General features: G+C 42.8%; 1 protein-coding gene across 1 annotated transcript in view; it reads right to left on the reverse strand.

Annotated features, from left to right (window-relative positions):
- Window positions 1-406: 406 nt before the first annotated feature.
- Window positions 407-13,466, reverse strand: part of ssbp2b (single stranded DNA binding protein 2b) — a 115,841-nt gene continuing 102,781 nt past the window's right edge. The window contains exons 6-17 of the mRNA XM_023978839.2: window positions 8,751-8,810; window positions 8,408-8,471; window positions 8,260-8,330; window positions 7,958-8,025; window positions 5,380-5,428; window positions 5,204-5,239; window positions 4,991-5,045; window positions 4,280-4,350; window positions 4,095-4,173; window positions 2,486-2,514; window positions 2,149-2,247; window positions 407-532 (exon numbers count right to left, since the gene is read on the reverse strand). Of these exons, the coding sequence (XP_023834607.1) occupies window positions 503-532; window positions 2,149-2,247; window positions 2,486-2,514; window positions 4,095-4,173; window positions 4,280-4,350; window positions 4,991-5,045; window positions 5,204-5,239; window positions 5,380-5,428; window positions 7,958-8,025; window positions 8,260-8,330; window positions 8,408-8,471; window positions 8,751-8,810 (711 nt within the window). The 3' untranslated portion in view covers window positions 407-502. The remainder of the gene's footprint in view (window positions 533-2,148; window positions 2,248-2,485; window positions 2,515-4,094; window positions 4,174-4,279; window positions 4,351-4,990; window positions 5,046-5,203; window positions 5,240-5,379; window positions 5,429-7,957; window positions 8,026-8,259; window positions 8,331-8,407; window positions 8,472-8,750; window positions 8,811-13,466) is intronic.

The following is a 13,466-nucleotide window of genomic DNA, read 5'->3' on the forward strand; positions in this document are numbered from 1 at the left end:
ACATCTCAATATAATTAATCCAAATCATAGACTGTGGTTTCCATCATGTCCATCATATCTCAAGACATAACAACTGCAGGTGGGGAGACAGGCCAGAAAGCTATCCTCTCGAATTTCTTTACACTTGAGGGTTTTCAGTTTCTTTTCCACAAGATGGTGGAGCATGGTACATATTTCTGTGTTAACAGACTTAGCACAACTGAGAGTGTGCAGTGACATACATTTATAAATATTCAGAGATGTTTTATTTCAGTTCCTTTATACAGTCTCTGATGGTAGGTGTTGATGAACAAAGCAGGTCACAAATGTAAAATGGGGAGGAAACAGAAAAGAAGAAGAGGCCAAACACAGATAGAGAGAGGCCAAGGGGAGAATGAGGCCTGGGTCCACTGTCCTGGAGAGATGTCACAGAGAGGAAGAGCCACTGAGCTTAGATGACATCACATCCTGTCTCTGTGCGTTCCACCAATCCACACCACTAACTGACCAGCTGGCGGAGCCTTCACACACTCATGGTCATGTTTGGAGAATACTGCAGAGAGAAACAGAGAGASACAGAGGGGTTTATGGAAATATTATCAATACATAATCATTTAGTGGGTTATTATATTTGTCATATTTCACACATGTGAAATGTAATATGCATTTTTGAATTGGAAATGTTTTTTTTGCATATCTCAACTCTCCCTGAGTGCCCCTGAACAAGGCAGTTAACCCACTGTTCCTAGGCTTTCATTGTAAATAAGAATTTGTTATTAACCGACTTGCCTAGTTAAATAAAGGTTCAATAAAAAACATTTTTTTAAATGTAGGGTTAAGTGCCTTGCTCAAGGGCACATTGACACATTTCTCACCTTATTGGCGCTGGGATTTGAACAAACAACCTTTCGGTTAATGGTCCAACGTTCTAACCGCTAGGCTAACTGCCGCCAAACGCACATCAATACCCCTATGAAGCCAAACGCACATAATGTATCMACTTCACTTCCACGGTTTGTAAAGTTCAGGCAACTGCTTGATGATTGCCCATTGAACCAGGTGTGAATGCTCTCGGGGACTAACCTACCCAACCATTTTAAATAAAATGGGAGATCCTGTTGATGGCCCATCAGCAGGTAGTTAAATGTGCTCAGTTGAGAGTCGGTGAGAGGGTTGTGCCTGCATGAGTAGTATGTATAATCTTTTACATATTAGTGTAGGTTAACAGCAAGGATAAACCGATATCACAAGATGCCTTGCTCATATCGATATCAAAGGATAACAATATCATACCGAATGATCGATATTGGTGCCTGCCACCAGTGTGAACAAATAGAGCACACACACTGAAATGCCCCTACACATACCTGAGGTGGTTGGTGAAACATTGTGTTGGTATGTATTGGAGAATTTCAGTGTTTAGGCCATCATTATTATCAACACCATACACTAACAATATATAATTAGTAGTGATGGGTTCTGACTTCTAAACTTTGAAAATATGAAATATCCTTATGTAACTGAGGGAGAGAGAGGAATGTAGAACATTTACATTCTGTCAGAACATGTTATTGTTAGACATCAGGGATCCTATGAGGAGGAGTGAAGAGATGAAGTGGAAGAACAGATATCACTAAAGTTTTGCCTAGCAATAAAGATGTCATGTTTAGATGGAAGGAGGATACTTTCTAGGGAGTTTTTCTTAGCCACCGTGCTTCTACACCTGCATTGCTTGCTGTTTGGGGTTTTAGGCTGGGTTTCTGTATAGCACTTTGAGATATCAGCTGATGTAAGAAGGGCTATATAAATACATTTGATTTGATTCACCCAAATTGGGGTCTATATACTTGTGCTAGTGGAAACATGTCTTTGTCAGTTCAGCTGTCCGACCCTTTGGGTGAATAAATGTGGTTGGAGCTTTTATAGTTGTCCATCAGTTTTTACCCTGTTATTTAGAACCTAACAGTAGGCTTTAGTGACAGTTGGTCAAAAATTTGAATCTTTAGGCCTACTGCTAGAAAATGTACCAATAGTCCTAATTTAATGTGTTTATGGCACTTTGAATAACCTCACAGTTAATCAGTCAGAGTTATACTGTACAAAACAGTCTTCTACGTACAGATATTCTACCAATAACACGTGTCAGTGAGGTTGTGGGTATGAACTCACGCTCTCGTTCTGAAAGGGGTTGAGGAAGTTGCCACCCATCTCTCCATCCTCTCTGGGGGTCCCCGGCTGGTTACTCAGACTCAGGTTACCAGGTGAGTTCTAATCAAGACCAACCATAAAACACAGAAATATCATCTATCAAATATCTATACATACCATACTATACTATATAGGGCAGATGATCCATTAACGGTAGTACCAATATTTCAACCACATACAAATACAGGCTAATCACTACAACGTGTTGTGAAACACTTAATTCTGTCTGAGAATTGATTGACAGATATGAGTGACGCTGGTGACTGATGGTTTGGGTTGGGTTGGAGTCTTCTCTTACCTTGGGGAGGCTGTCCATGTCTCCAGACCCTGGGTGTTTGATAGAGAGAAGGTCAAATCAAATTTTATTTGTCACATACACATGGTTAGCAGATGTTAATGCGAGTGTAGCGAAATGCTTGTGCTTCTAGTTCCGACAATGCAGTAATAACCAATGAATAATCTAACCTAACAATTCCACAACTACTACCTTATACACACAAGTGTAAAGGGATAAAGAATATGTACATAAAGATATATGAATGAGTGATGGTACAGAACGGCATAGCAAGATCAGTAGATGGTATAGAGTACAGTATATACATATGAGATGAGTAATGTAGGGTATATAAACATAAAGTGGCTAGTGATACATATATTACATAAAGATGGCAAGATGCAGTAGATGATATAGAGTACAGTATATACATATACATATGAGATGAGTAATGTAGGGTATGTAAACATTATATTAAGTGGCATTGTAAAGTGGCTAGTGATACTTTTACATACATTTCCATCAATTCCCATTATTAAAGTGGCTGGAGTTGAGTCAGTATGTTGGCAGCAGCCACTCGATGTTAGTGGTGGCTGTTTAACAGTCTGATGGCCTTGAGATAGAAGCTGTTTTTCAGTTCTCGTCCCTGCTTTGATGCACCTGTACTGACCTCGCCTTCTGGATGATAGCGGGGTGAACAGGCAGTGGCTCGGTGGGGTTGTTGTCCTTGATGATTTTTATGGCCTTCCTGTGACATCGGGTGGTGTAGGTGTCCTGGAGGGCAGGCAGGTAGTTTGCCCCGGTGATGCGTTGTGCAGACCTCACTACCCTCTGGAGAGCCTTACGGTTGTGGCGAGGCAGTTGCCGTACCAGGCGGTGATACAGCCCGACAGGATGCTCTCGATTGTGCATCTGTAGAAGTTTGTGAGTGCTTTTGGTGACAAGCCGAATTCTTCAGCCTCCTGAGGTTGAAGAGGCGCTGCTGCGCCTTCTTCACAATGCTGTCTGTGTGGGTGGACCAATTCAGTTTGTCCGTGATGTGTACGCCGAGGAACTTAAAACGTACTACCCTCTCCACTCTTCACAACGCTGTCTGTGTGGGTGGACCAATTCAGTTTGTCCGTGATGTGTATGCCGAGGAACTTAAAACTTACTACCCTCTCCACTACTGTCCCGTCGTTGTGGATAGAGGGGTGCTCCCTCTGCTGTTTCCTGAAGTCCACAATCATCTCCTTTGTTTTGTTGACGTTGAGTGTGAGGTTATTTTCCTGACACCACACTCCGAGGGCCCTCACCTCCTCTCCCTGTAGGCCGTCTCGTTGTTGTTGGTAATCAAGCCTACCACTGTAGTGTCGTCCGTAAACTTGATGATTGAGTTGGAGGCGTGCATGGCCACGCAGTCGTGGGTGAACAGGGAGTACAGGAGAGGGCTCAGAACGCACCCTTGTGGGGCCCCAGTGTTGAGGATCAGCGGGGTGGAGATGTTGTTACCTACCCTCACCACCTGAACATTTTTTGAAGGACATTACTACTATACAGTCCAGCAAACACAAACGTGCTCTTCACAAGACTAGTGTAGTGAGTTAAGAACAAGCTCAAAGCGTACGTGCGTGTGTATGTTTGTAAGTGTTACCTAGCGACCCGTTCATGTGATGTGGCTCCATTCCTGCCATTCCTCCCATTGGACCGTCTGCACCTGGACCCATTGGGAACTGAGGAACAAACACAAGCACACAGTTATACACAGTTCAATACACACACAGAAATATGCATGCATGCCACACACACACACAGATAATAATGAATGAGTTGTCTTACATTTGGTCTGTTTCCACCAGGAGGGACTGTGTTGATCAGGGTGTACATGTTGTCACCAGAGTTAGTTGAGTCTGACAGGAAACAATGGGAAACAGACCCATTGGTGCAATAATAACCGCTCAAAAAACATAAGAACCAATACATACAGTTTACTACACAAACACACATTAGTCAACTTCAGGTTAAGTAATCACTAGAAAAGCTACTTTATTGAGGAAAAATTGACTTACTATGACTGTGATATGTGGTTGTCCCACCTTAAGATTAARGCACTAACTTTAAGTTGATCTGGATATGAGCATCTGCTAAATGACTCAAATGTAGAAACTTTAATATACTACTGGCCAAATTGGCAACTGACTTCAGGTAAAGCATTACATCACACCTTAGGCCAGATATAAATAGCTAAATAGTTTCAGACCAAATGGCTTAAGTCCGTTTGTAACATTGTGAATGTATCCCTGTCCTTGTAACCCCACACACACATCCATTGTGCCTCACTCAGGTCTAGGCCTAGGGACGCCAGGTACCATAAGCCTACGCATGGCAAAGATTCAATTACAAGAAGATCCAATGATGCCTTAGGTTAGTAAATATGACTTAGCTCTGTCTAAATCGTAGATATCAACAGGACATCAATTTCGTTCCCCTTACACTGTCCTCCCGGTCAGCAACTCACAAGACTCAAACACCCACACCCACACACACTACCTGCTGGGCTGGGCATTATTGGAGTACCAGGTGGCCCTCCTCCTCCTGGTGGACCCTAAAATGAGAGTTGATAATGGGGAGAAGAATGCCTCTGATACATCAAAGCTACAACACACCAACAATACAATGCTCTTAATAGCTATAAACACAATACTCCCTATACTGCCCTGTAACTAACAGGCAAATACAGAGAACCAACTTCTAGTCACATACCACATAACTCCCTGGAGACGCAGAGGAGTATGGGATCTATAGACAGAGAGAGGGGGAGGAGAGAGAGGAGAAAATGTATCTTTATCTCTGCGATAAATGTATGTCCATTTATTGTAATTGTGGTTTATTTAAGTATCTGTCTTGGTGGTTGTGTTAAAGTGTTTTTCTGTGCTCACCGAGTTGGCGTTTGGAGGATTTGGCCAAGGTCTACCCCCACCAGGGCCCCTAGAACACACACACACACACTAGTTTTTTAACATGTCATAAGRCATGGCAAAAATGTTTAGAATGACAGAAAAATAGCGGTAAAACTGCAAAAAAAAATTCAGCCTCATGGCAAAATGTGTAGAATAGCAGGATATCAGCTATAAAACTGCATATTTCTCTCTCCGCCCCATGGCAATACAGTGCCTTCAGAAAGTATTCACACACTTCAACTTTTTCCACAATTTGTTGAGTTACAGCCTGAATTTAAAATGGTTTAAATTGAGATTTTGTGTCACTGGCCTACACACAATACCCCATAATGTCAAAGTGGAATTATGTTTTTTGAAAAATGAAAAGCTGAAATGTCTTGAGCCAGTAAGTAGTCAACCCCTTTGTTATGGCAAGTCTAAATAAGTTCAGGAGTAAACGTGCTTAACAAGTCACATAATAAGATGCATGGACTCACTCTGTGTGCAATAATAGTGTTTAACAGTGTTTAACATATCTGCACCCCACACATACAATTATCTGTGAGGTCCCTTAGTCGAGCAGTGAATTTCAAACACAGATTCAACCACAAAGACAAGGGAGTTTCTCCAATGCCTTGCAAAGAAGGGCACCTATTGGTAGATGTGTAAAAAAAAAAGCAGCAGACATTGAATATCCCTTTGAGCATGGTGAAGTTAATAATTACACTTTGGATGGTGTATCAATACACCCAGTCACTACAAAAATACAGTCGTCCTTCCTAACTCAGTTGCCGGAGAGGAAGGAAACAGCTCAGGGATTTCACCACGAGGCAAATGGTGACTTTAAAACAGGTACAGTGTTTAATGGCTGTGATCGGAGAAAACTGAGGATGGATCAACAACCTTATAGTTACTCCACAATACTAACCTAAATGACAGAGTGAAAAGAAGGAAGCCTGTACAGAATACAAATATTCCAAAACATGCATCCTGTTTGCAATAACACACTAAAGTAAAACTCGCCACAAAATTGCAGAAGAAATTAACTTTATGTCCTGAATACAAAGCCTTATGTTTGGGGCAAATCCAACACATCACTGAGTACCACTTCATATTTTCAAAAATGGTGGTGGATGCATCATGTTTTGGGTATGCTCGTCATCAGCAAAGACTAGGGAGCTTTTTAGGATAAAAAGAAACGAAATAGAGCTAAGCACAGGAAAAATCCTAAATGAAAACCTGGTTCAGTCTGCTTTCTAACAGACACTGGGAGGCAAATTAACCTTTCAGCAGGACAATAACCTAAAACACAAGGCCAAATAAAGTGAGTGTACAAAACATTAAGAACACTTGCTCTTTCCATGACATAGACTGACCAGGTGAATCCAGATGAAAGCTATGATCCCTTATTGATGTCACTTGTTAATCCACTTTAATCYGTGTAGATGAAGAGACAGGTTAAAGAAGGATTTTTAAGCGTTTAGGCAATTGAGACATGGATTGTGCATGCGTGCCATTCAGAGGGTAAATGGGCAAGACAAAATATTGAAGTGCCTTTGAATGGAAAGGAAAGGGAAAGGGGGATATCTAGTCAGTTGTACAAGTGAATGCATTCAACTGAAATGTGTCTTCTGCATTTAACCCAACCACTCTGAATGGGGTYTGGTAAAAAGTGCCAGGTGCACCGATTTGTGTCAAGAACTGTAACGCTGCTGGGTTTTTCACGCTCAACAGTTTCCTGTGTGTATCAATAATGTCCACCACCCAAAGGACATTCAGTCAACTTGACTCAATGGTGGGAAGCAWTGGAGTGATCATGGGCTCAACATGGACTCAATATTAGGAAGGTGTTCTTAATGTTTTGTACACTCAGTGTATACACGAGTTGCTTACCAAGATGACATTGAATGTTCATGAGTGGCCTAGTTACAGTTTTGACTTAAATATGCTTGAAAAGCTAAGGCAAGACTTGAAAATGGCTGTGTAGCAATGATCAACAACCAACTTGACAGAGCTTGAAGAATTTAAAAATAATAATTTAWAAATATTGTACAATCCAGGTGTGCAAAGCTCTTAGAGACTTATCCAGAAAGACTCACAGCTGTAATCACTGCCAAAGGTGATTCTAACATGAATTGACTAAGGGGTGTAAATACTTATGTAAATTAGATCTTTCTGTATTTCATTTTCAATACATTTGCAAACATTTCTAAAAACATGTTTTCACTTTGTCATTATGCGGTATTGTGTGTAGATGGGTGAGAGATATTTTGAGTTCAGGCTGTAACACAACAAAATGTGGAATAAGTCGAGGGGTATGAATACTTTCTGAAGGCACTGTATGTATAATATTGCTGGAACATTTTCTCTCAGCCTCATGGTAAAAGGTGTTGAATAGCATGTGAGATTAGCTATAATACTCGCAAAACTGCGGTACGCCACTGCTATGTGTGTGTGTGTCTGCGCGTGCGTGCACGTGTGTGCTTATGTTTGAAGTGTGTGTATGTACTGTATGTTTGCACTGTATTTGAACCCAGGTCTGGTGCATGCGTGTGTGTGTTGATGACAGAGTGCTCACATGTTCATGCCAGGCATTCCAGGGCCAACCAGTGCATTGAGAGGTGGTCTCATCCCTCCACCGTAGTTCTGGAAGAGAGAATACCAAGGCCAAATTACCACAATGTAATGTACACATACATCAAACAGGTTTCCACAGGTGGAGAGTAGAAATACTACCATAGTATACTACCACACATGTACATATTGTATATAAACACATAAATACAAATATATTCACCCACCTACAAACAAACTCAAATGTGACAGAAGGAGTTTAAAGTTATGCATACTTGTACCTGGAGATTTCATTCAATCACATACCTGTGGCCCAAGAGAGACCATCCCTCTGGGGGGAGTCATTCGCTGCATGGGCCCCCCCATATTTGGATGCCCTGAAAAAATAGAGAGCCATCAGCCCTCAGCCTGTGTGTGTGTGTAAGAGTCTGTGGTGTGTATGTGTGAGACCCACCTTGTTGTCTCGTGGGGTCCATTCCGCTGGGTAGCATAGGCTGGTTACCAGGGACTCCCATTGCCTGTGCCAAAATCATCATCATGATCATCATAGAATATCACATATCATCACTAACATATACTAAATATGAGGAGCTATACACACAATCATGCCAAAACACAGTCAAAGAGGGTAAGACAAGACAAGATAATGTGGTCAAGTAAGGTATAAAGAGAAGCAGATATAAGTGAAATTAAAAGGAGGACAGGTCAGGATATAAATAAGTCTTATAGACAGATGTACAATGGAACATTAGAATACATTTCCTATTGCAACCTGAGGAGGGCGTTAGTGATCTTACCTGATTGGGTATTCTGAGAGGAGGTCTGGGCCCACCAGGGTAACGAGGCGACATGAACGACTGTGAAGGTACACACACGCACGCACACACACGCACGCACACGCACACACAAGGAGAGAGTTGGGATAGAGGAAGGTAGAGTTAGGGAGAGAGATAGACCGTTGGAAAAATATAAAGTATATGATGATAAATACTAGCGATATTAGTATGACAGTCAGTCATCATGACCAGGCACCTGCACAGATAGGACCCTAGGCGTGCTGGAGCACCTGTCCTTTGCCCGCCTATGAAAAAAGGCGGGCAAATGCCCTTTTGTACTGATTATTTTTACTTTTTATTTTATTATTAGTCTCTTTCTCTATTGTAACTTTAGATGTAACCACTTGCCCATCAAACTAGAAAATTTCTCATAATGTTCGAATGAATCTTTTAAAAATACCATCCTCCGCCCGATCTGCCCCCGCAAGTGCAGCGGTGCCCATAAGCTGCTGCGCTCATCCTGCATGCACAAGCTACCTACTGGCTACTTTGTTGCTGCTAGCATGTGTTAWCTGACGGTCAGGGACAGGGAAGGGGGCATCTGCAGTTTGACTGTTTGTCAGCAGCAGAACAAATTCAAATCAAGTAAACACTAATTTGCTTGTTTTAACAGATTAGCCTTGCTAACTAGCTGATTCATAACCTACATTCGAAATAATCAGCTGATATAGCCCACCCCGGTAGTGGTTCTAGCAAAGACAGGCTTTTAACTAACTCCCTTTCATCTCTGTCCAAAGCTCTGTGCACGGCCCTGGTCACTTCCACAATGTTTGAAACTATCAGTGTGTTTCCTGTAGGACTAAAATGTGTGTGAACTGTGTGTGGAATATAATTTTGCTATTGTGTGTGTCTGCTATCCAATGTCCACACCACACACAATTAACGGTCGCATAAATGTTGGGTTCAATTCAAACTAACCCAAATCCAGCCAATGATGTGAGCTAGGGAGCAGTACCATAACACACCTCTAGGGAGCAGTACATAACACACCTCTAGGGAGCAGTACCATAACACACCTCTAGGGAGCAGTACATAACACACATCTAGGGAGCAGTACCATAACACACCTCTAGGGAGCAGTACATAACACACCTCTAGGGAGCAGTACATAACACACCTCTAGGGAGCAGTACCATAACACACCTCTAGGGAGCAGTAACATAACACACCTCTAGGGAGCAGTACCATAACACACCTCTAGGGAGCAAGACCATAACACACCTCTAGGGAGCAGTACATAACACACCTCTAGGGAGCAGTACCATAACACACCTCTAGGGAGCAGTACATAACACACCTCTAGGGAGCAAGACCATAACACACCTCTAGGGAGTAATGTTGGTCTATCCATTAGTTGACATCTCGCTCCTCTGCCACATGCTTTCCTCTCCGTTTGGATCCAAATTAAATGGTAATTGACTAAGTTTGGATCCAAATGAAATGGTCATTGACTAAATTTGGATCCAAATGAAATGGTCATTGACTAAATTTGGATCCAAATGAAATGGTCATTGACTAATTACAAAACAGAGATGATCATGCACTATTACGTTTCAAAAGCAAATGGTCTCATGTTTAACACTTTTATTTCAGCCCATAAAAATATAAAATGACCTAGACACTTGCGTGTCATCAGAGCACAAACAAATGTGCACAAATAAGATAGCGAACGTCCTTGGCTGCTATGATAGCCAGTTAGCGTTAGCTAGGTAATGTTGGCCAACGTAAGACTAACATTAGCTACGCGATTGACCAGTTCATGCATCACAATATATAACACTTTCTTAGACTAAACATAGCTAACGTTACAGTAGCTAACGTTAGTTACTTTAAATTTAAAACTACCAAACTTTGGGAAACTAGTTATGAACCGCATAGTCAATGGTTGACCCCAAACAGGACAAACACTGCTGTTAGCTACGCTACATTTCCTCGGCTAAGAACAACGAAGACCACAACACCAACCATAGCCGAGGGGGAAAAATGCTTTGTTAAGAACAGTAAACTAATTATAAACCGCATATAGTCAATGGTTGAACCCCAAACACACATGTAAACAGAGCCTCAGTTCAATTGTGCACTGCAAGTGTGCAAATGCCAGAATCAGACAATTTACCAGACTTGACAGCATCGAATAAATTCCAGCTCCCTCTCCTGCCTTCGTCATTATTATAATCCAAATTTGTGCTGACTGATTAACACAGTGTGAAGTTACTTTTCAGTGGTCCCAGAAAATCTGAAGTCACCATTCACAAGTAAAAAGTAGTCAGGTGCACCCAGGTAAAACATCATCAGAATCATTGATGAGATACAATTATTCTCGCCCGGGCGCCCGTGTAGGTGTGTTTTACACTTGCTGAAAGTTGATTGCATTGGAACCGCTGCCTCCCGGGCGTGAGCCAGGTGCCCAGCTCTGTCCGACGACTTCATCGGCTCAAAACAAAACTGATGTAATTAAGCATTTGTAGCAATGAGTAGGATTCTGTGTTTTCACATGCAAAAGTGATTGATTTTGATTAAAACACTTTATCTGCCTTCCCTCCTCACTTTTGCCCAATGACATGATGGACCATAGCCRGGTGTACAAAGGGTACTATGGTGTACCCTCAAAGCTCATCACTAAGCTAAGGACCCTGGGACTAAACACCTCCCTCTGCAACTGGATCCCGGACTTCCTGATGGGCCACCCCCAGGTGGTAAGGGTAGGTAACAACACATCCGCCACGCTGATCCTCAACACGGGGGCCCTCAGGGGTGCGTGCTCAGTCCCCTCCTGTACTCCCTGTTCACTCATGACTGCACGGCCAGGCACGACTAGAACACCATCATTAAGTTTGCCGATGACACAACAGTGGTAGGCCTGATCACCGACAAGACAGCCTATGGGGAGGAGGACAACAAACTCTCCCTCAATGTGATCAAGACCAAGGAGATGAGTGTGGACTACAGGAAAAGAAGGACTGAGCACGCCCCCATTCTCATCGCCGGGGCTGTAGTGGAGCAGGTTGAAAGCTTCAAGTTTCTTGGCGTCCACATCACCAACAAACTAACACGGTCCAAGCACACCAAGACAGTCGTGAAGAGAGCACGACAAAACCAATTCCCCACCAGGAGACTGAAAAGATTTGGCATAAGTCCTCAGATCCTCAAAAGGTTCTACAGTTGCACCATCGAGAGCATCCTGACTGGTTGCATCACTGCCTGGTATGGCAACTGCTCAGCCTCTGACCGCAAGGCACTACAGAGGGTTGTGCGTACGGCCCAGTACATCACCGGGGCCAAGCTTCCTGCCATCCAGGACCTCTATATCAGGCGGTATCAGACGAAGGCCCTAAAACTGTCAAAGACTCCAGCCACCCTAGTCATAGACTGTTCTCTCTGCTACCACACGGTATGCGGTACTGGAGGGCCAAGTCTAGGTCCATGAGGCCTCTAAACAGCTTCTAGCCCCAAGCCAAAAGACTCCTGAACACCTAATCAAATGGCTACCCAGACTATTTGCATTGCCCACCCCCCATACTGCTGCTACTCTCTGTTATTTTCTATGCATAGTCACTTTAATAACTCTACCTACACGTACATATTACCTCAATTACCTCGACTAACCGGTGCCCGCGCACATTGACTCTGTACCGGTACCCCTGTATATAGCCTCGCTATTGTTATCTTACTGCTGCTCTTTAATTATTTSTTACTTTTATTTCTTACTTTTTTTTAGGTAGTTTCTTAAAACTGCATTGTTGGTTAAGGGCTTGTAAGTAAGCATTTCACTAAGGTCTACACCTGTTATATTTGGCGCATGTGACAAATAAAACGTTATTTGATTTAAGTTGTGCGACCCGCTGTGCGTAGTCAAAAGAAAATGACATGCTTGCTAACTTGGCTAGCTACCTYATTAAATGAGTCTGTTTTTAACAAATCAACCGTTTTAGACTATTGTATTTTAACCAAGCAAGAGAAATAAACCTTCAATCAGTACTGAGTGAATGAAAAAAATCATTTTGGAACAAACGCTTCCAGACTGTCCATTTAAATGGTCTGTCAAAGTCAATGTTTTAAGAACAGGGTTCCTAGTGTAATGGTTAGAGATGTACCGCCTGTGGATCTGAAGATTGTGGGCTCGCCTCCCGGAGGATACATTTTGACCATTATTTAGTTTATAGTTATGACAGCCCCTTCCCAACACACACACGCTTATTTTCATTTATTAGGTGGCTCTTAAAAGAGCCTTTGGGTTTGTGGAGTGGCAGGCAAGTGGCAGTGAGTGTGGTGGTGTGCGTGAATCTGCGTGAATCTTGCTAGGACGGAGGAGAGACCAGCTCTCAGACTCTAAAGGAAGAGGTTGTTGCCCTCATCCGTGAGATGCACGCCATCCCTACGGTAGTGCCCAGGGACACAGTGCTTAATGGCAGAGTGGTGGATTGTGGGCATGAGCCTATAAGCAAGAAATGCAAACCCCTGCTGGTTGACAGAGCATCGGGCCATCTCTATGCACTTGTTGATGTCCTCCTCCCACTGGAACATCCAACTCCTCCACTGCGCAATGTCAGAGTAGACCACTGTTGTCCCAGGGAACATTCGGGTGACTACCTCCAAATCCGGTCGCATCTGACACACCAGGGCTGTCCCCTTTGTGTGTCCCAAGTAGTTTCCACCGAGGTGGATGACTATGATGTC

This window comes from Salvelinus sp. IW2-2015, linkage group LG33 (genome assembly GCF_002910315.2).
Source record: "Salvelinus sp. IW2-2015 linkage group LG33, ASM291031v2, whole genome shotgun sequence".
Taxonomy (NCBI): domain Eukaryota; kingdom Metazoa; phylum Chordata; class Actinopteri; order Salmoniformes; family Salmonidae; genus Salvelinus; species Salvelinus sp. IW2-2015.